This window comes from Podarcis melisellensis, assembly GCF_964234715.1.
Source record: "Podarcis melisellensis genome assembly, chromosome: 2".
Taxonomy (NCBI): Eukaryota; Metazoa; Chordata; class Lepidosauria; order Squamata; family Lacertidae; genus Podarcis; species Podarcis melisellensis.
This window is the reverse complement of record NC_138529.1, coordinates 109049873-109072323: the sequence shown is the minus strand read 5'-3', so window position 1 is coordinate 109072323 and position 22451 is coordinate 109049873. Positions and strand designations below refer to the sequence as shown.

Genomic DNA, 22451 nt, shown 5'->3' with positions numbered 1-22451 from the left:
ACTACCCAATCAGGAAGCTCCGCGACCGAACGTCATTGGCTCTGACCGTTCCACAGCTTGTTACCTGTTTCTCAATTTTCATTTTTATTTTAAAAATGGGATTCTTTCTCTCTTTCTCCCCGGCCCTTTCATTGACCATTGGCTGCAGGATTTCCCCATCTTGCAAATATGTCTAAACTGCTCCCTTTTTTTTGGTAAAGTTTTTTTATTATTATTTGGTTTAATAATGCATATAAAACAGGTTTTGTACGCAGCACCTTGAATTTATACCCAGGCAGAAGGAAGTTTCTCTTGAGCATCCACACCAAACACAATCCGGGATTTGTTGATCTGAGTCTTTATGCAAACCTTTTATATCAGCTTACAATTACAGAGGTTCTCTGACCAGCTGCCTATTTCCTGCACCTTTGTATGAAGTATATAGCCTGCCCCAGCACCACCTTATGGAGGGCAAGAATTTTGAACCATTAACAAAAAGTAAAATGTATTTCAGCAAAACTATAATCCTTGGAGACATATCAAAATAAGGACAAAATGGCATTTCTAATCTAACCGCTCCTCTGACCCCTAGAAATTATATGTGTGAGTCGGATTTTTTATTTTAAAGATTACAGAATCATAAGTATGTTTGGCTCAAATATAAACACACTCATATTAGGGAGTAAGCCCCAATACAGTGGTACCTCAGGTTAAGTACCAGGTTAAGTACTTAATTTGTTCCGGAGCTCCATTCTTTACCTGAAACTCTTCTTTAAAAAAAAAAAGATATTTATTAAAGTTTTTTTAAAAAATACAAAAAGTAAAATCAAGAAAAACATCCTTTTAAACAAGAAAAGATAAAATACAGAAAAGAAAAAAGAAAAATCAAAAGGAAAAAACAAAGAATTGAAATCCATTAAGCAAAAAGAAGAATAAAAAAAAAAGATACAGCAAATCTTTCCATTACTTTCCTTTCATTGGCTTATTTCCCTGACCTCCTCACACCTCCCTTTTTTGTATTCTAAGTCAATTATCCATTTCAGCAAATCCTTTCCCTCTTTTCAAATTTTTGTCCTGAAAATTCATCTTGGTATTAATATAAGTTTACTTTCCCTCCTTTCAGCAATTAACAGTCTATTTTTCTTAAATCTTTGTTACATTTCAGCTAAAATCACACCTGAAATTGTTCTTAACCTGAAGCACCACTTTAGCTAATGGGGCCTCCTGCTGCCAGAGCCCGATTTCTGTTCTCATCCTGAAGCAAAGTTCTTAACCTGAAGCACTATTTCTGGGTTAGCGTACTCTGTAACCTGAAGCGTATGTAACCTGAAGCGTATGTAACCCGAGGTACCACTGTAAATACAGCTGGACATACTGCACTGTTGTTACCATACACAGAGCTAAAGAAGGCCTCTCAAAATGTATTGCATCCAATATTCTGTCCATAACAAGCAGGGAGGAATGGTATCACTTTTGTGGGAAAAGATTATTTTGAGAGGGGGTTGGAGCCACACTAAATCAGGTCTCATTGAAAACCAGTGCAAAAAAAGATAGTCACCTATGACTAACTAAACCCCCACTGATTTCAATACAAAGGGCAGCAAACATAGCCTGGATTTAACACAACAGGTCGATTTCATAGGTCTTCCTAGGCAGGAGGGAAAGGCTGGGTCTTGTTTTTGGAGCTGGCTAGCAAAAGCACTGCAAATAGCCACTCCAACCTTGCTCCCTACATCAAAGCCAGACAAAAAGGCTCTCAGTCATCACCCTCACAAAAGGGCAATAAAATACTTGTCCTGCGCACAGTTGTGAGCCAAAATATATAGGATAAATACACAAAAGACAGTTGTTTTTCACACTCAATACAGTATCCAGTTTTTTTTCAGGACATTTGCAGACTTAAAATACTACATGACCTAGTAAAGTTATTGGACTTTGCTCCAATACAAAATCCTGCCACCAAAATCCTTACAAATTGTGTAGGTAAGCAGCATTTAGGTAAGCATCAGAAATGGGGAAATGGAATGGGAAAACAGGTACAGCGCAGTACTGTTTAAAATCATTTTGATCAGAGAGACCACGGAGAGGTTAATCATCAGTGGACACATTCTTTCCCGCCCTGGCTCTCAGAGAATTCACAGCTTTGTTGATTTCCAGAACAGAGGCCTGGAGTTCCTTATCAGCCTGGAATGCTGCTCCATCCTTCCCTCCCACCACGGCTACGATTTCCTCCAAGACATCCACCAGCAACTCAGGGACACAGGCGTAGCTGGACATGACTTCAGCTGCGTGAATCTTGCCTGCCAACAGATCCAACAGGGAAAGGCAGTTTCTGATCCAGGACTGCTGCACTGACACTTCCCTCTGGAGAGCAAGCAGCTCACCACATTGGGCTTCAATCTGGGGGATCCTCTGATTTGCGGAGTTGATTCCAGTTTGCACCTTCTGCTCCTTTTGGGAGAGGCGTGCGATCTTGTCACTGTAGTCAGCCACTTGAGCTGTGCAGAGGTCCACAGCCTGTTGTGCCTCAATTAGTAGTTTCTCCGCTGAGTCCAAGGCCGCCTGGTAACCAATAGCCATGCCAGCTCCTAAAAGAAAAGACAAATCAGTGATAATTTAATCTGGGGTGTTATGTACTCAGTTGAATAGGATCCAAAATGCAGCAGTCTGATTGGTCCTAGAACAATAGGATCCAAAATGCAGCAGTCTGTTTGGTCCTAGAACAATAGGATTCAGAATGCAGCAGTCTGATTGGTCCTAGAACAATGCAGCAGTATGATTGGTCCGCAGGAGCCACCCAATCCAGCTCTGGGTGGAAGTGAATCCGCAACCTGATTGGCCTACAGGAGAATCCCGGAATAAGCCAATCACGTGCAGCCCATTGTGTAAATAATGTATATAAAGCAGATATTTTGGGGGAACTTTCATTCCTCACTACTATGAGCTGAATAAAGAGCATGAAATCCACACTCGACTCCGAGTATATTTCATGGGGGTATTGAGGGAATGGGTTGGGGTGAGCTGTTCTGGTATCTTGAAGGTACCACTTCTGGTTCAAGACTTGCTGGCTCAGGGGATAACCTACCAATGAACGACCCAAGACCTGGCAGGGCCATCATCCGGAGGCCGATTTCCCGGCCCACACGGTTCCTTGCTACTCCCTCACGAGCCACTCTCAGCTGCTCCTCTGTATGTTCCAGATGCAACTCCGCAGTTTTCAGCATTTCCTGGGACTTCTTCTCAGCTTCCTTGAGGGCAATGATCTGGGTTCCGAGGTCCGCCAAGTCCCCCTTCTTCTCCTGCAAGTCATCTTGCATGAGTTTCTTCATTGCTATCAGGGCCTCTGACTGGGAATCAAGTAGCTGCAGGCGAGACTCGAGACTCTGTTCAGCCTCGGAAAAACGCTGCGATGCTTTGGTGACATGGCCACGGGTTTTAGCACACAGCTCCTCCTTATTTGACCACGGGAGGAGCAGAAGCCCGGTGAGGAGCACAAGCTCTTGCATTCCCGCCTCCAGGTGTTCCTTGATGGAGGAGTTATAAGTTGTATCGTGTACAAGAGCCATGCTGCATGGGAGCTAGAAGGGGAAACAGAAATGGAGAGCATATTAAGCTTCGTGTAGCAAGCTTCATGCAGAAAGCCAGATTCAGAACTTTGTGAAAGGAGGCTAATTTGGGACACCATTGTGAATTTATGAAAATGTTGCTCAAGGAATGTCCTGACGGAATAGTCCTCGCTTTACTCCACACATTAGGCAGCATCTATTCTAGATCAATGGGTGGCTCTGTGGGTTAAACCACAGAGCCTAGGACTTGCCGATCAGAAGGTCGGCGGTTCGAATCCCCACGACGGGGTAAGCTCCCGAGAGCCAGTGTGGTGTAGTGGTTAAGAGTGGTAGACTCGTAATCTGGTGAACCGGGTTCGCATCTCTGCTCCTCCACACGCAGCTGCTGGGTGACCTTGGGCTAGTCAAACTTCTCTGAAGTCTCTCAGCCCCACTCACCTCACAGAGTGTTTGTTGTGGGGGAGGAAGGGAAAGGAGATTGTTAGCCGCTTTGAGACTCCTTAGGGCAGTGATAAAGCGGGATATGAAATCCAAATCCAGTCCCTGCTCCTGCCAACCTAGCAGTTCGAAGGAAAGCACGTCAAAGTGCAAGTAGATAAATAGGTACCACTCCGGCGGGAAGGTATATGACGTATCCGTGCGCTGCTCTGGTTTGCCAGAAGTGGCTTAGTCATGCTGGCCACATGGCCCAGAAGCTGTACGCCGGCTCCCTCGGCGAATAAAGCGAGATGAGCACCACAACCCCAGAGTCGGTCACTACTGGACCTAATAGTCAGGGGTCCCTTTAGCTTTACCTATTCTAGATCAAGGGTAGGCAAACTAAGGCCCGGGAGCCAGATCCAGCCCAATCACCTTCTAAATCTGGCCTGCAGACAATCCGGGAATCAGCATGTTTTTACATGAGTAGAATGTGTCCTTTTATTTAAAATGCATCTCTGGGTTATTTGTGGGGCATAGGAATTCGTTCTCCCCCCCCAAAAAAATATAGTCCAGCCCCCCACAACGTCTGAGGGACAGTGGACCAGCCTCCTGCTGAAAAAGTTTGCTGACCCCTTATTCTAGATTGCACCAGTTCTTCACATTAACTGTGAAAGAAAAATGCGTATCCCTAATCCAGAAATGACCGCCACCCAGAGAGATGCAGCTCCCTAGCTTGTCTCCCAAAAGTTTTATTATAGTACTTGCATTTTTTATGGCCCCAGGAACAAACATAGGAAGCTGCTGCTTTCTGGTCAGAGTTAGGATTTCTCTGTTATAGGACAATAATGTGATTTTTGCTGTTGTTGGATATTTAGTCCTTCCTTGGGTATAGTTATAAGTTATAAAGAAAGGCATTACAGTCATACCTTGGATCCTGAATGCCTTGCGAGTCGAATGTTTTGGCTCCCGAATGCCACAAACCCGGAAGTGTGTGTTCCGGTTTGCGAATGTTCTTTGGAACCCGAACGTCCGACGAGGCTTCCGCGGCTTTTGATTGGCTGCAGGAGCTTCCTGCAGCCAATCGGAAGCCGCGCCTTGGTTTCCGAATGTTTTGGAAGTCGAACGGACTTCTAGAACGGATTTCATTTGACTTCCGAGGTACGACTGTATACAAATTGAATTGAAATTAAAATAAACATGCATAAGATTGAGTTATTGGTGCATTATGTTGTACGTCCTTGAGCGTCACTGATCAAAGCAGAAACCACCCAGTGTGGATTCAGCAACAGTAGATTACTCATTCACTAGTTTTCTTCTTGGCATTGGTCAGTGAAACCCATTGGTCCAAACGCGATAACTTGGAACGTGCTTGGAGGAGCCCATCGTAAGCTTCAGTTCATCCTGAATTGCAACATGGGCCTGTAAAAAACCGACCCTAAGATAATATCAGCTCTCATTGCCATGGAATCCTCTTCCTCTCTCGTGAACCGCCTTAATTCTCACCCTCCTCAGGGGGAATTCCCTCCTCAGTGTGTTGGAAGCAGGGCTTGGTTTCTGTACGTAAGACAATTTCTCCTGAGATCAGCAAAGATGTGCCAACCTCCCTGAGGCAGTGGCCTCCACATTCCTTTTAGTCAAGTAATAGAGACAAATTGCCATCCTACAGATAAGGAATAAACTAAAGAAGGCCCTGAGGGGCAATAAAATGTAGAGGTGAAAACCAGGCAGGTGGGTCAACTTGGTGGGTTAAAATAAAAGTTGCATCATATGCCTGGACTGTGGGGGCTTCATTGGGAGGGAGATGTCAAATGCAAGAGAAAGCCAGTGTGGTTCCTTCCCAAAATTGGACTATGATTCCCATCAGCACTAATGATGATGATGATGATGATGATAATTAATAAGCCACCTATCTGACTGGGTTGCCCCAGCCACTCTGGGGAGCTTCCAACAAATGAAAACATTAAGCACAGTAAGACATCAGACATTAAAAACGTGCCTGAATAGGGCTGCCTTCAGGTGTCTTCTAAAATCAGATATGCCCTTTTTAAATGTGGTTTTTTGGGGGGGGGGCATTATTGGGCTGTTGTTTTTATTTTGATTATATATTTTGTGGTTTTATATTTTGATTTTGTCCTGTGATAAATATATAAATTCTATAAATAATAGTAATAATAGTTGTTTATTTCCTTGACATCTTATGGGAGGGGATTGCAAGAGGTTTTGTAAAGTGGATTATTTGAAATACTGCAAGAAAGACTATGAAGAGAATTATTATTAAGAAACGCAGAATAAGTGATAAAGAATGGGAAATCATCAGAGGTGTTGACGGAAGTCTAAAATATTGTATAAGATGAGAAGATATGTTGTATGCCTGCTGGAACTGATATGTTAAAATTATATATACCGGTGTATGTATACACACACACACACAGTGGTACCTCGGGTTACATACGCTTCAGGTTACAGACTCTGCTAACCCAGAAATAGTACCTCGGGTTAAGAACTTTGCTTCAGGATGAGAACAGAAATCGTGCTCCGGCGGCGCAGCAGTAGCGGGAGGCCCCATTAGCTAAAGTGGTGCTTCAGGTTAAGAAAAGTTTCAGGTTAAGAACGGACCTCCAGAACGAATTAAGCACTTAACCCGAGGTACCACTGTATATGACATCTGACAGGAGGGCGTTCCACATGGCAGGTGCCGCTACCAAGAAGGCCCTTTACCCTCAAACATAAACAATGGTCAGGAATTATGGGGCTAATGTAGTCCAACAGCTACAGAGGAACCCTGACTAGAATTGAGACGAGACCATTTATATGGCACAAAGGCTTGTGTTTGCTCAGATTAAGGCAGAGGGTCCTCTCTTACCACCCCACTCAGGAATGCAAGCCCATTGTCCAAGGATATCAGGTCAGAAGTTAAGACAAGACCCACCTGAGGACCATAGCTGTCTTTATGAAATGTGGTCCGAAAGGGGAACTGGAGTGGCAAGTTAATCATCTGTTTGTAACCGGCCAAAGTAGCTCTTTGGTGTCCTGAACCCCAGCACTGGCATGCTTCACACCCTCACATTTTACTAGGCGTCTGCATGATGCCATCAATCAGGGGTCAGCAACCTAAGGCCCATAGGCCATAAGCAGCTTGTGGGGGTTGTTTAACTGGCCCATGGACCCCTGCCGCCCGCTCAGGGACCCCCGCCACCTGCTTAAGTTGGCTCCCGTGCGCCACGCTAAACCGGTGCAGAGCAGAGCGGAGACCGCCTTTCACGACGCTGGCTGGCTTCCCATTGGTTGCAGGGAACTCCAGCAGCCAATGGGAAGCTGCGCACCTCTCCACGCCGGAAGGAGCGCCGGAAATAGCGTTTGCGCATGCGTGCGCACGCACTCTGGCCCGCCACGGCGTCTGCGAGACCGTGAACCAACCCAAGCCACAAAAACTTTTCCGACCCCTGTGATCAAATCATGGACTTACTGTGGTCCTTCTCAGTCTGCAGAACACCTGGCCTTTTTTGGGTTGAAAGAACAGACAACATTACACTACCTTTCTATGGTGTGGTTTTGACGTGTAAAGTGATATATCAGGCAGCGGAACCTATCCTCTTCTACACGTTTTACTGTACAGTGGTACCTCGGGTTGCATATACGCTTCAGGTTACAAACACTGCAGGTTACAGATTCTGCTAACTCAGAAATAGTACCTCAGGTTAAGAACTTATCTTCAGGATGAGAATAGAAATCGTGCAGCGACAGCGGAAGGCTCCATTAGCTAAAGTGGTGCTTCAGGTTAAGAACAGTTTCAGGTTAAGAACGGACCTCCGGAACGAATTAAGTACTTAACCCAAGGTACCACTGCGATTGTTTTTTCTTCTTTCACATGCTTTCTAAAATCAATCTTTTATTTAGCATTGAAATGCCTTAGTTACTGCATTTGTTTGCATTTTTAAAAAATCAACGGTGCATTAAAATTTGTTCACCCCTCATGCGCATTTCACCTAATTTAAGTACACCAATGTACATAATTTTGTGCATTTCTGTGCAGAATAACATTGCCTGATGTAACATCTTACAAGGAATTCCCTCTAAAACAATGCATTTTTGTACATTACATCGAGCAATATATTCATTTTCATGTGCACTTTCCCCTAACACATGCTTTTTTGTTTGTTTTTTGGTACCCATTTTTGGGTCAAGGAACTGCATGACAGTATCTGGAGAAATATGAATTTAGAAGGCTAGCTAGGTATGTTTCGGTTTGTGTACATATTAGGCTGAACTGAACAAATTACACCCTCTTCGCTACCAGTCACCAGTTTAGCCATGAGCTTGTTTATCTCTCCCCTGTACAGTGGTACAGACGCTTCAGGTTACAGACTCTGCTAACCTAGAAATAGTACCTCGGGTTAAGAACTTTGCTTCAGGATGAGAACAGAAATGGGAGGCCCCATTAGCTAAAGTGTTACCTCAGGTTAAGAACAGTTTCAGGTTAAGAACAGACATCCAGAACGAATTAAGTTCTTAACCCGAAGTACCACTCTAACATTATTGGCAAGTCTTGTAAGGCTGAACATACCATTTAAAAATAATAATTCTTTTTTGTTAGATCTGTCCCGCCTGAAAAAAACATTCTGCATTATTTGGAAACTTGCATATACTAGCTCAGACTATTTGTCCATTCACTTCAGTACTGTCTACTCTGACTGGTAGCCAGTGGCCATCCCAATAAATTCCACTCCCTTTCATCTTCAAGCGAAGATACCAGGGTTTCAATCTTGGAATTTCTGCATTCAAACTCAATTCCTCCTTTCAAAATCAGTGACCTGTGGTCCCTGCTACCGACAAATTGCGGGGGAGGGGGGATAGAAGTCATCTGTCATAAAACATACAGTGGTACCTTGGGTTACATACGCTTCAGGTTACAGACTCCGCTAACCCAGAAATATTACCTCGGGTTAAGAACTTTGCTTCAGAATGAGAACAGAAATCATGCTCCGGCGGCGCGGCAGCAGCAGGAGGCCCCATTAGCTAAAGTGCTACTTCAGGTTAAGAACAGTTTCAGGTTAAAAACGGACCTCAAGAACGAATTACGTACTTAACCCAAGGTACCACTGTACAGTCATACCTCATGTTACATTTGCTTCATGTTACGTTTTTTCAGGTTGCGTCCTGCGGCGACCTGGAAGTACTGGAAAGGGTTACTTCCGGGTTTCACCTTTCGTGCATGCGCAGAAGCACAAAATGGTGTCACGCGCATGCACAGAAGCGGTGAATCACAACCCACATGTTGCGTACCTTTCATGTTGCAAATGGGCCTCCGGAACGGATCCCGTTCGCAGCCAGGGGTACCACTGTATATGCTTTTCATTTGGTGCCAGAAACTCAATGTTACTGCCCACACTGGCGGAGGAATGGGGGGGGGGAGCGCATTGTCCCTGGCACCATCAGGGAGGGGGGTGCTATCATGGCTGCCCCCCCCGGATACACGCCGCGCAACCCCCCACGCTTGGCGCATGCCCCCAGGACGTGCGCAAGCCACGGCCCCAGTGCCGGAGCATGCAGCTTTGCCACTGACAGCCCATCCAACTTTTCCTTTGCTGTAGCGACTTACCTTGTTGGAAGCTGCCACTTGCGTAATCTTCGTTTGCTCTGGATCTTGTCCGTGCTTCCAAATCTACACTGCTTTCCAGGACCACCTGCAAATAACAGGGATGGTAAGCCAATCGGAATGTAAAATGCAAACGCGGCAGCTCTTCCCATTCCTCACCACCCAGCCCAAGGGTTTAAACATCAACTTGGGAGGAACTAGGATTTATGTCCATGTGCAGCCAGGTCTTTCGAAACGCTTGGGGTATGTGGCTTAACACACCCACAGCCTATTTATGGGGCCCTAAATTGAGACCTGAGCACACTGCACCCTTGTCTTTTGGCTCGACGAAAGGTGAGTGAGCTTTGATGCAAGAGGGGATCCCTGGAGATTTTAGCACTGGCGGCTCATTTTACTGTAAAAATTAGTATGGAATGAACAGGGTGGTGAGGAGGACTATTGAGGCGCTACAAATTTGTGGGTCTTGGGATTTTAATGGAGCGGCATGGGGGCTGGATGGAGAACATTACTAAAAAGCAGAAAAATTCAATAGAGATTGGGAGAAATGTAGATTATGTCTAAAAGAACACTGTAAAAACTTGGACTCTTTGGCAGGCTTTTAATAACTCTTGCAATGTAACAGAGACTTTGGACATAACGGAGGACTGTAATTTGGATGAACTTATAATACAGTGGTACCTCGGGTTAAGAACTTAATTCGTCCCGGAGGTCCGTTCTTAACCTGAAACTGTTCTTAACCTGAAGCACCACTTTAGCTAATGGGGCCTCCCACTGCTGCCGGACCGCCACTGCGTGATTTCTGTTCTCATCCTGAAGCAAAGTAACCTGAAATGTAACCTGAAGCGTCTGTAACCTGAGGTACCACTGTATGCAGTTGACAAATGTATTTTAAGAACCCACTGAGGGGAGGAGGGAAGTCCTGAGATTCAGAAGAATCTTGTTTTAATTTTGATATTTGCAACAATTTTATTCATATGAACGAATTTGTATAACCAATAAAAATTGTTATTATTATTATTTTAAAAAGAGAGAACAGCACTAATAAGTAAGGTTACGAAAGGGAGGGCAAGAAAAGGGATAACGTATGGGGAAGATCATGGAAAAACATTAGCCATCATTTAAACACCCTTCAGTAGCGGAATAAGGGGTCAACACAGTACTGGCTGTTGCCTATTGGCAGAAGACAAAAAGAGGACAACAACAGTAGGTGGAGCCAGAGTAATGACAGGCGGTTTTGCTCACATCCTTCTCTCTGCTGAGTTCCACAAGGGCAGCACTGAGAGCATTGGCTGCCTCAACAGAACAACAGATTCTGAGTTTTACTGGGGGAAAGGAAGTAGATTCTAGTGAATCAGGGTAAGGGGCTGAGTGCTAGGAATCGGGGGCTGCATCCACACCAGACCTTTAAGGCACATTCAGGGCACATTTGCCCCTCCCAAGAATCCCGCGAACTGTAGTTTGTTAATGGCGCTGGGAGTTGTAGTTCTATGAGGGGGTAAGCTACAATTCTCAGAATGTGGGGGGAAATGTGCTTTGAATGGCTGGTGTATACACAGAGTGGGAATTCTGTAAACAGTAGAGCTGGGGAGGCGACAAGGAGCTTGTCCCCACCCGCACTCGGTGGGGTGTACCGTATTTTTTAGAAGTAGACAATTTGAAAGTTCACACATTTGTGCAATATGTTTTGTAACGGGAAAAATGAAAAGGACAAACAGCCCACCGACCGCTCTGCTTGTCCTTTGCTTGTCCCTTGTCCCTGCAAAGCACAGGTCTGGGAAGTTTCCCCCTTGAACTGCTCTTTAGCTTTTAATAAGAACAAACCTCAATCTGCGGAAAAGCCCGTTGCCGTTTGCTCCCATTCGGTGTAAAAAAGCAGTTTTCCCCAGGGAAAAGCAGCGGCACGAGAAGAAAAGTGTATAAACCCTGAGAGAGATATGTACAAGAATGTACTGAGGGCAAATGGTTATCACCTGGTGTTTGCATCATATGAAGGGACTGATATTGACCTATATTAAAGTGCCAATGCAATTTTATTTTTTATTTTTGTAGGTTTAAACTGGGTTACATGAACTTGCAAATTTCGTAGTTCTTTCTTCTTCTTCTTCAATATTATGAATCCAAACTAATTGTTTGATTGTGGACACATCACTCTTAACTAATAGGCCACATGTTTGGAACTATTCCTATCTGCAAGATAATGTTTTATAGCCTTAAAAGAGAGGAAGGCTCTCCGAGCCTTTTACGAGGGAATGTTAAGCAAGGGCTAATAAACCAATCCACTTTTATGGCTATCTGCTTTTTCCATCCGTTTCCCCTGCCCTTCCCCAACTCAGACCCCGCTTGTTGTTACCAGGGGTAGTTGATTAACGGCTTGTGTGTTTTTGTAAACCCAAAGGCAATCCAAGGCTGTCAATCCTTGAAGAAGGATAACAAAAAGTGAGGGCGGCAAATTATGTTGCAACAGAGTTGTTTGAGCCCATAAACCAGTCAGTCAAATGGCAAATTGACTCAGTAAGTTAAAAGCAGGCGCATTTCAGATTCATTGCACAAAGCTGTCAAATCCATTCATATCCATGAATTGCTACATCTTCCCATTTCAGAGAACACGGAAACCCTGACTTTCAGTACTGTATTGTTTATTCCATCTAGCTAACTCATTAGAGCGCCCCAAGACTTTCCTGCCTGGTCTCTTTCCTATAACTCTCTCTTCTAGAATCCTCCTGATTCTAAGTTATTTGGCTGTAGCTTCAACATCTGCTACCTTCCAAGAGAAGCCAGAGACTGGGGCCAGTGGCCTCTTCCACCTCCAGCTGTAACTCACAGACACCACTAAGTTTTAAGAAAATCCTGACATTCTGCCCCCCTATACTGCCTTTAAGGGACATGGGTGAAGCTGTGGGTTAAACCACAGAGCCTAGGACTTGCCGATCAGAAGGTCAGCGGTTCGAATCCCTGCGACGGGGTGAGCTCCCGTTGCTCGCTCCCTGCTCCTGCCCACCTAGCAGTTCGAAAGCACGTCAAAGTGCAAGGAGATAAATAGGTACCGCTCCTGCGGGAAGGTAAATGGCGTTTCCATGCACTGCTCTGGTTCACCAGAAGCGGCTTAGTCATGCTGGCCACATGACCCAGAAGCTGTACGCCGGCTCCCTCGGCCAATAAAGTGAGATGAGTGCCGCAACCCCAGAGTCGGTCACGACTAGATCTAATGGTCAGGGGTCCCTTTACCTTTACCTTTATGCTGCCTTTAGAAAGCAAGCACCATGCATAGTAAGGGAGGGCAGGCATCAGGTTTGCAGGACCTTGCTTGCTTTTTACTGGAACTCAAAGAGCCACAAAACAGACCAAGATGCAAAACAATATATGCTTAGAACTAAAGAACATGTTCCCCTGTGATTAGGGATGTGGGAGATTACATTTCTTTTGAAGGCAAACCTACCAAATTGGCACATTTCAAAACACACCACCATTCAAAATATACACTTCTCTGAATTTTGCAGTGCCGTTCTCCACCCAAGCAATGTGTACAAGAATTTATGTTTTAAGATCAAGTGGACATGAAAATGCATATATTCCTTAAAATAGCATACGTGAATGCATTATAGCGTATCAGGAGAAATGGCCACTAAAATGCAGTAGATTTTCATGAGGCTTTTCCAAAGTTGCAAATTTGCTGCAGAAATTGGAGTACCAAATCTAAGGTTGGACAAATGAGAGAATTGCAGTTGGCAAATCCATCCATCCCTACCTCGCTTGGAATACTGCAATGCGCCCCATGTGGGGCTGCCTTTGAAGGTGACCCGGAAACTACAATGAATCCAGAATGCGGCAGCTAGATTGGTAACTGGGAGCGGCTGCCAAGACCGCATAACACCAGTTTTGAAAGACCTACATTGGCTCCCAGTACGTTTCCCAGCACAATTCAAAGTGTTGGTGCTGACCTTTAAAGCCCTAAATGGCATCGGTCCAGTATACCTGAAGGAGGTCCAGTGCCGAGGGCCTTCTGGCGGTTCCCTCACTGCAAGAAGCCAAGTTACAAGGCAGATGGCCTTCTCGGTGGTGGCACCTTCCCTGTGGAACGCCCTCCCACCAGATGTCAAAGAGGAAAACAACTACCAGACTTTTAGAAGACATCTGAAGGCAGCCCTGTTTAGGAAAGTTTTTAATGTTAGATCTTTTCTTTTTTAATATTCTGTTGGGAGCCCTCCAGAGTGGCTGGGGAAACCCAACCAGATGGGCGGGGTATAAATAATAAAATTATTATTATTATTATTATTATTATTATTATTATTATTATTATTACCTGTGAGCTGCTGCTGCTGAGCACACTGACTTGTTCTGAGTGCCAGAATTGAGCTATACCCACAGACTTTCCACATAAAAATCCACACCTAAGCTTTCTTCATTTCAGCAGTCTAATTGTGGTGACAAGGAGAATAATCATTTTGATGCTGCTCTTGTTAAACAGGAGTTGCTTACCCACTGGAAATCACCCAGAGATCTACTAGTAGATACCAATCTACTTTCTCCCCACCTCTGTTATAAAGAACCCAACTCTCACTATGCTCTGATCTGACTTGGGTGTCTCCAAAGCTCAAGTATGTGTAGCCTATGACAAACCATCCAGATGTTGTTGGATTCCAGCTCCTGTCAGCCCCAGACAACAGGGCCAGTGATGAGGCATGATGGGAGTTGTAGTCCAAAATATGTGAAGGACACCAAGCTGGGGAAGGATGGTTTATATAATCAGTATTGCCCATGGATGCAGATGGTATCAGATGACCTACCACAAATCAGATCTGTAGAATTACGGCTGTTGGGAGTCTAGGCAGAAGAAGCCACCTGCTGGCCTCAAGGGGAAGGGAAATGGCCTACCAATCTTAGAATCATGGCCCCTTGTGTTTGTTCAGGAAACCAAGTCATGGTACCAGTTTTCTGGCTCATATAACCCCTAAGCATTATTTCTGGTAAATGGATAGAGTTATAATCTTGCAGCTTCAGGTACACGTTGACAAAAATATGCTCAGAGACATACAACTTCTGGTTCCCTATAGTATCAAGATTTTGCTTGTCTCAACAACCTACACTTGGTGAGGAATTTGTTGGTTTTATGAAACCTTTCACTAAGTCAGGTGACTGCCTCTTGTGACTCAGGCTCCAGTTTTCAGGTGCTCTGGCCTTTGGATCTGTTTGGTTAAAAGAGTAATGTGAGTGAGTAAGTGAGTGAGTGAGTGAGTGAGTGAGTGAGTGAAAAAATTAAATGTGATGGGCTTGTTCTCAAGGTCCTTTTTCCCGAATGACATGTCACTTTTGTCCCTCAGGCTCCGCACAATGGCATCGCCAGAAGGAAAACCGCATGGTTTGGTCAAGGCTGTGGAGACCCTCAGCAAAGGACATGACGTCCGCAAAGAAACCGAGCTTCTCATGAAACCGTACGCCAACTGGGAAGAGTTTCTCATGCCAGCGCCCATCTCCATTGCTATCTTGGGGGAGCTGATCTTCATCTCCACAGGGCAGGGAGACTTCTCCATCAACCTGCTTCCACCAGAGGGAGGCTTCCAGCACCTCAAGTACCCAGAATCCTTCAAGGCCTCTTTGTGCCAAGTCAGCAATCGAGGTTGGACCGCCTTCAACGAGGCTCACGTTAACATGGACCAAATCAGGCTGCTGGCAAACGGCATTCCGGAACAGATGAAAACGATTGTGCGGACTCTCATCCAGGAGACCGAGGTGGTCACTGCCTTGCTTCCTAACCAGCTGAGGAACCTACAGGCAGCGACAGAGCAGTGTGGTGGGCTGGCCAAGGCGGTGAGGGCCAAATTCACCGATGTGATCAACCTCATCCAGGAACTCCTCGAGGCTTGTCTCAACGCCAAGCAGGGCTACGAGAAGGAGTTGGAGGAAGTGAAGACGGCTCTGGAGCAAGCCAAGATCAGAGAAAAGTCGGCCAAGGAGGCCAAGGAGATGGCTGAAAGGTACCACCACCAGATGAGGGAGCATGTGGAAGAGTCCTTCCAGCAGTACAAGAAAGCCATGGAATCCATCCCTACAGGCTGGGATGCCGTGGGAATGGAGCTGGTCACCACCCTCACTCAGACCCTTAGTGCTTTTTCGGTTGAGTTTACACGGATGGCAGCAGGGAGGCAGGGGAGTCCGGGAGAAGCAGCTGGCATGGGCAGTGGGGAGGGACTGGCCAAGATGTTTCCATTTATATCAGCTAGTGTCATCTGCTCCAAGTCCGCTGAGTTGTTAACGTTTGCTACCAGCTTGAAGAACGTCTTGGATGAACATGGAGGCCTTAAGGCATCTATGATTGTTGATGAGAAGAGTGGGGAGGTCAAAACAGAGTGGGTGAAGAAGAACCTCCAGAGGCTGAGAGACTCCATTGAGAAAGAGGAAGGGTGCGACCCCAAAGTCAAAGCCCAGGAGATTTGCCAAGGTGGGTTGGATATTTGCCAACAGTTGGAGAAGGTGGCCTCGGCGGTGGGTGGCCTTGGTTCTGTGGGGAAGAGCTTGCTGGATGGGATACACCAACTCCACAAGAAGGCCTTGGAGTTCGACTCCTATAGCAAGGCCTACACTCGGTCTCCGGCCTTTTCCCCCAAACCACCCAACGTGTCCAAGATGGGGGAAGCAGCAAGCTCAGGGGTGGAAAATGCCCGTCTGAAAGTACAGCAGAGCCAAGAGACGCTGAAGGCCACGAGGGAGGAGTATCAGAGGAGCTTTGAAAACTTCAAGAAGCAGAATGAGGAATTGGCGGAGATTCTCTGCACCATGAGAGGCTATCAAGTTAAGGAGGTGGACTTTGACACGGCCAGAAAAATGCTCATCAAAGGCCTGGAAGCCCTGGGGCGGGTGAAGGAGCAATGGGAGAAGATGGTGAGGTTTTTCCAAATGATCTCCAACTTAATTGATTCCTGCTTGGTCTGGAGCGTGAAAGAATTTTCTGACACAGTGGATGGAGCCCAGAAGATCTCCAGCTACTCATCCAAAGCTTTCACAGCTGACCTGGTTTACGGGCATGTTTTTAACGCCTCCAGCATGGCCCAGCTGGTAGCCATGATTTCCGAGACTTACACCCTGGTGTCAGAGAAGTACCTCATGGAGCGTGTGAGCAGCTTAGGCCGCCTCCTGGCCATGGAAGCTGACCAACCAAGCCTGGCTGCTGAGCGAGCCGCGTTAGCTGAGGGCTGCGACGCGGCACGGAAAGCGGTGAAGGAGCTGGTGCTGGAGAAGAAGGCAGAGTTCGAGAGAGGGCTGGAGGCCAGAGCGCAGGCCATTGAAAGGGAGATCAGAGCCGTGCTGCCTGCAAATGGGGATACTGAGCTGCACCTGAGAGAGCTCAGCCTGGAGGAGGAAAGCAAATTTCTGTAAGGTCTCCAAACCGTGGGTGGGTGTTGTCCGAGAAGGCTTTAGGAGGCAGGGATGGAACCAAGAGAATGCTGGTGATAAACTTACAAGTCAAAGGTTCCACTTCACCACTGCTGCAAACACGAAACAAAAGTACCTTCGTTCTGTATGTTCATTAAAGCAACAATAAACATGAAAAGAGACTTGACTTGCGTGCGGCAGCAAGAATATTATTGGCACAAAATTGGAAACAAGAAGAATTACCGACAAAAGAAGGGAGGATGAAACTGATGGACTATGCAGAATTAGATAAATTAACAGGAAGAATTCGAAAGCTGCGGGACCAGAGATTCACAGAAGACTGGCATAAATTTAGGGACAATTTGGAGAGTAATTGTGACGATCATATTACGCTTGTAGGTTTGTGAGAAGTTTTGTAAGGTGGACTATTTGAAATATTGCAAAAAAAAAAAGGGTAACGAGGGGTCTGTTAGTTAAGATAATTAAAGGCAATAGGCATTTAAGAACTGCAGAATGAGTGATAAGAACAGAAGACCATCAGAGGGGCTGATGGAAGACCAAAGATTGTATGATGTGAAGTTCTGTTGTATGAATGATAACTAATATGTAAAAATTAATAAAAAATATATTAAAAAAGAAGAAAAGAAAAGAGACTTGTGTGTGTATGTGGCAACCTGCTGCCATCTGGTGGAAGAAGTGCTTGGTGTTTATTTGAAATTTGTTGAACAACCATTTCCCCAGAACTTCCCAATTTTATTTTCTAATAAAACTGATGATAATATTGGGTCGGGGACGTGTACTGATGCTGTGGGTGCCACTGGCGGGAAGGGTGTGGCTGTCTCCCCACTCCTCCATCAGTCCCTGCCTCTAGCTCAGGGATAGGCAAACTCCAGCCCTCCAGGTGTTTTTGAGACTACAATTCTGTTAAGTTGTGGGCAAACATAGCAGACAACACAGCGATTTCTCCAGAGCAGCTCTTTATTTGTAAGCTGGACAGAACTGAACAGCAAACAGCTCAGCCGGCCTGCTTTTATAGGCAGCCGGCTGTCAACATTGTAGCAGCAACAACCCAGGGTTTCCCGCCTAAAATAACTGACGTGGACCTGAGTGAAAACTATCTACAGTATCCCCCTGCTGGCCCAGGGTGAGAACTTCAGTACATAACAAATTCCCATCATCCCTGACCATTGGTCCTGTAGCTAGGGATGATGGGAATTGTAGTTCCAAAACATCTGGCAGGCCGGAGTTTTCCTATGCCTGCTCTAGCTTGTTTAGAGATGCAGATCAGTCCAAACCACTCTGGATCAATCTGACCCACTTCAAACTGGTCCAGAGTTGCTTTGCCCCTCTTTGGAATAAGCCTGATTCAGTTCGGAATTCAATGTCCATCCAAAGTCATGATGCAGCACTGCTTTCTTCAAGAGAGCAAGTGTACACAGATGGAGGCCATTTCCTATGCTCTCCTGCAATACCAAAGTCTCACAAACAATCTCATAATGTCAGCTGGCACCCCACCAACAGCATATGAATCAATCTGGCTAACCTGATCCAAATACACACACACACACACACACACACACACATCACTCACACACGAAAACAAATTTCACTACAGCCAATCAAAGACAACCACCCACCCCCTAGGCCATCCCCAACCTCTTTCACCACCAAAGGAATATAAGTAAAGAGAACCCACACAAGTGACACTGACACAAAACCCCACACAAACACTAAGCAGAAGAATAGGAGTGTTGCCACCCAACCCCACCCCACTCACCATTCCCCCCTCCACCTCTTCCCCATTTTTCTTCCTAATGTAACACTAATATCTCAACAAATGAAATTGATCTGTAGAAAATGTAAATTGAAAGAAGAGACATTGCACATACTTTTGTAAACCAAGAAATCATATATATATAGTTAGCCAGGACGCAGGTGGCACTGTGGTTTAAACCACAGAGCCTAGGAAGGTCGGCGGTTCGAATCCCTGTGACGGGGTGAGCTCCCATTGCTTGGTCCCTGCTCCTGCCAACCTAGCAGTTCGAAAGCACGGCAAAGTGCAAATAGATAAATAGGTACCGCTCCGGCGGAAAGGTAAAGGGTGTTTCCGTGCACTATTCTGGTTCGCCAGAAGCGGCTTAGTCATGCTGGCCACATGACCTGGAAGCTGTACACCGACTCCCTTGGCCAATAAAGCGAGATGAGCGCCGCAACCCCAGAGTCGGTCACGACTGGACCTAATGGTCAGGGGTCCCTTTACCTTTACCTATAAAGTTAGCCAGCCTTGTCAGAAAAGGTGATAGAGGAAATTCAGTGGAACCGTATGCAAATCCAAAACAGTAAGTTCGCAAAAGTTCATCAACGTGCCTGATTATGATCGTGTTTAGAATTAAGTCCAAAAACAGCGGGAGAGCAAAGCTTGGGAAACACTGCTGGAGACCGTGTTCATCAGGCCTTCTCGTCATACTCATGTCCAAGACTCAGTGGCGTAGCGTGGGTTGTCAGCACCCGGGGCAAGGCAAGTAATTTGCGCCCCCTAACCGGTGGATTTTAGCACTCGAGTCTCTTCCACTAGATTAGTGGCGCCCCCCCCAGATGTTGCGCCCGGTGCGGCCGCCCCCCCCTGCACCCCCCACACTACGCCACTGCCAAGGCTAACTTGCGCAGCATCAGTTATATTTGATTTATTGCATCATTATATTTGTTTCATTACATCTTCTATAACAGCAGTTGTCCATCCCTATCTGAGTCCTGATGTACTTGATAAGGGCTTTTGGTGACACAATGCACACAAACAGCTTTTTCTGGTCAGTGCATCCCGTTTCAGCCAGACCCTTGTCAAGTAGAGGGCCAGGCCTTCACCACGGTTTCTCCAGCCACTCTGGGCTGCTCCCAACAGAATATTAAAAACATGATAAAACATCAAACATAAAAAACTTCCCTAAATAGGGCTGCCTTCAGATGTCTTCTATGATTCTACAAAGTAACACTAACCTACCTGTTAAAGTTCCAACTTTACAGATGCATTTTGTAGTCATTTCTGGCTGAAAAGAGCCAACTCCCTTATTACAAGGTAACACTGCCCTCATTATGAAACTGCAAGTATGGCGCAGGACTGCAAACACACACACGCCTCACTTTAACCTCAAATTCTCTGCACATGTAAAAAGATGCTTAAGAAACAGCAGTTTCAGGAAATGGTTTCAGGACTTGTCTGTGGGTTTCAGACATGTGGCTTGCATATCTGTATGTGTTTGCTTGGTACATTTATGAACATCTAGAATCATAGAATCATAGAGTTGGAAGAGACCACAAGGGCCATCGAGTCCAACCCCCTGCCAAGCAGGAAACACCATCAGAGCACTCCTGACATATGGTTGTCAAGCCTCTGCTTAAAGACCTCCAAAGAAGGAGACTCCACCACACTCCTTGGCAGCAAATTCCACTGTCGAACAGCTCTTACTGTCAGGAAGTTCTTCCTAATGTTTAGGTGGAATCTTCTTTCTTGTAGTTTGGATCCATTGCTCCGTGTCCGCTTCTCTGGAGCAGCAGAAAACAACCTTTCTTCCTCCTCTGTGTGACATCCTTTTATATATTTGAACATGGCTATCATATCACCCCTTAACCTCCTCTTCTCCAGGCTAAACATGCCCAGCTCCCTTAGCCATTTCTCATAAGGCATCGTTTCCAGGCCTTTGACCATCTTGGTTGCCCTCCTCTGGACACGTTCCAGTTTGTCAGTGTCCTTCTTGAACTGTGGTGCCCAGAACTGGACACAGTACTCCAGGTGAGGTCTGACCAGAGCAGAATACAGTGGCACTATTACTTCCCTTGATCTAGATGCTATACTCCTATTGATGCAGCCCAGAATTGCATTGGCTTTTTTAGCTGCCGCGTCACACTGTTGGCTCATGTCAAGTATATCTATCATATATGTGTGTGTGTGTGTGTGACCTTAAAATTCTTATAACAATCTGGACTCTCTCTGTGCAGAATAAAGGTGCAAATATGTGTAATTAAACCATATTTCTAAAAGCTTAAGGAACTTCCTAGGTGAGATCGCATGGTCAGAAATACCCGAAAGAGGTGCCTTCAGTTAAGCTCAAGCAAGTACAAGTATGTCCCTTGCACGGAGAAGACAGAAAAATGCCGTTGGAGGACAGAGAAAAGGTGGAACTGCTCATTGTTAAAATTGTTACACATATGGTTCTTAATTGTAAACTATATGCTGATCTCCGTCAGCAATTTCTAGATCAACTCCGCATCCCCAAATGGAAACCAGAGTTGGAGGTCACACATTTTCTTTTACTGGGGAATGATCAGGAGCTCACCAAGTTAGTGGCTAAATATCTCTACTTGGTTTTTTTGTCATTGAAATACACTGCAGACGTCTGATCTCCCTGGAGACCCAGAGATGTGACGATAGACTGCTCTGCCTCCTTTCTTTCAGCAAATGTTTTGTGCCACTGGGGAGGGGAAGTGGTAATTCTGTATTGATTTGTTTTGGATGCTTGGATGTGATGCCAATAAAAGGTTTGTTGATGATCGTGTTTATGGAAGACAATCTTACTCAGCTACGAGTGATCGCCAAAGAAGAAGATAGAAAAAATAGGGGTGGGTGGCTTTTGCTGCCCAACTCCCCAAGGGACTGAGTCCCCTAAGTCCATGATAGGTCAGAGATGAATGGATGGAGGCAGGAGGCAGTGAAAGCAAAGGTAAAGGTAAAGGTACCCCTGCCCGTACGGGCCAGTCTTGACAGACTCTGGGGTTGTGCGCCCATCTCACTCAAGAGGCCAGGGGCCAGCGCTGTCCGGAGACACTTCCGGGTCACATGGCCAGTGTGACATCGCTGCTCTGGCGAGCCAGAGCTGCACACGGAAACGCCGTTTACCTTCCCGCTGGTAAGCGGTCCCTATTTATCTACTTGCACCCGGAGGTGCTTTCGAACTGCTAGGTTGGCAGGCGCTGGGACCGAGCAGCAGGAGCGCACCCCGCAGCAGGGATTCGAACCGCCGACCTTTCGATTGGCAAGTCCTAGGCGCTGAGGCTTTAACCCACAGCGCCACCTTGTGAAAGCAAGGCAGATCTTTATTTTTCTGTTGCAACAGAGTTTCCTTCCCTACTGGCAAGTAGGCAAGAGAAACCCCAAGCCAATAAAAAACATCTCTTTTAAGGGTTTGCATTTTAGTAATAATAATAATAATAATAATAATAATAATAATAATAATAATAATAATAATTTATTTATACCCCGCCCATCTGGCTGGGTTTCCCCAGCCACTCTGGGCGGCTTCCAACAAAACACTAAAATACAATAACCTATTAAACTTTAAAAGCTTCCCTAAACAGGGCTGCCTTCAGATGTCTTCTAAAAGTTTGGTAGTTATTTTTCTCTTTGACATCTGGTGGGAGGGCAGGTGCCACTACCAAGAAGGCCCTCTGCCTGGTTCCCTGTAACGTGGCTTCTGGTAGCGAGGGAACCGCCAGAAGGCCCTCGGTGCTGGACCTCAGTGTCCAGGCAG

At 45.8% G+C, this 22451-nt stretch overlaps 2 protein-coding genes across 3 annotated transcripts; one reads left to right on the top strand and one right to left on the bottom strand.

The window, feature by feature from the left end:
* Nucleotides 1–130: 130 nt before the first annotated feature.
* LOC309364516 (uncharacterized protein) lies at nt 131–17571 on the top strand. Of its 2 annotated transcripts, none has more exons than XM_081901983.1 (2): nt 131–194; nt 14880–17571. In XM_081901983.1, the coding sequence occupies exons 1-2, from the start codon at nt 169–171 to the stop codon at nt 16930–16932; spliced, it is 2079 nt and encodes a 692-aa protein (XP_081758109.1). In that variant the 5' UTR covers nt 131–168; the 3' UTR covers nt 16933–17571. The 2 variants fall into 2 exon arrangements, with proteins under 2 accessions (XP_081758109.1, XP_081758110.1); XM_081901984.1 differs by lacking the exon at nt 131–194 and adding an exon at nt 9813–9894 and having other exon boundaries at nt 14880–17527.
* LOC309365042 (uncharacterized protein) lies at nt 1900–9704 on the bottom strand. The gene is made up of 3 exons (XM_081903149.1): nt 9565–9704; nt 3065–3557; nt 1900–2567 (listed from the first exon to the last, which is right to left on the bottom strand). Exons 2-3 carry the CDS (start codon nt 3543–3545, stop codon nt 2068–2070), a joined length of 981 nt encoding a protein of 326 aa, XP_081759275.1. The 5' UTR covers nt 3546–3557; nt 9565–9704; the 3' UTR covers nt 1900–2067.
* Nucleotides 17572–22451: the final 4880 nt, after the last annotated feature.

What these genes read in the sequence shown, in the direction of transcription:
- LOC309364516 (XM_081901983.1), top strand. Translation starts at nt 169, where the DNA reads ATGTCTAAACTGCTCCCTTTTTTTTG. An exon ending in AAACTGCTCCCTTTTTTTTG is followed by an intron (nt 195 to 14,879) that starts GTAAAGTTTTTT and finishes TTTGTCCCTCAG; the next exon opens with GCTCCGCACAATGGCATCGC.
- LOC309365042 (XM_081903149.1), bottom strand. Translation starts at nt 3,545, where the DNA reads ATGGCTCTTGTACACGATACAACTTATAACTCCTCCATCAAGGAACAC. An exon ending in AGGTCTTGGGTCGTTCATTG is followed by an intron (nt 2,568 to 3,064) that starts GTAGGTTATCCC and finishes CTTTTCTTTTAG; the next exon opens with GAGCTGGCATGGCTATTGGT.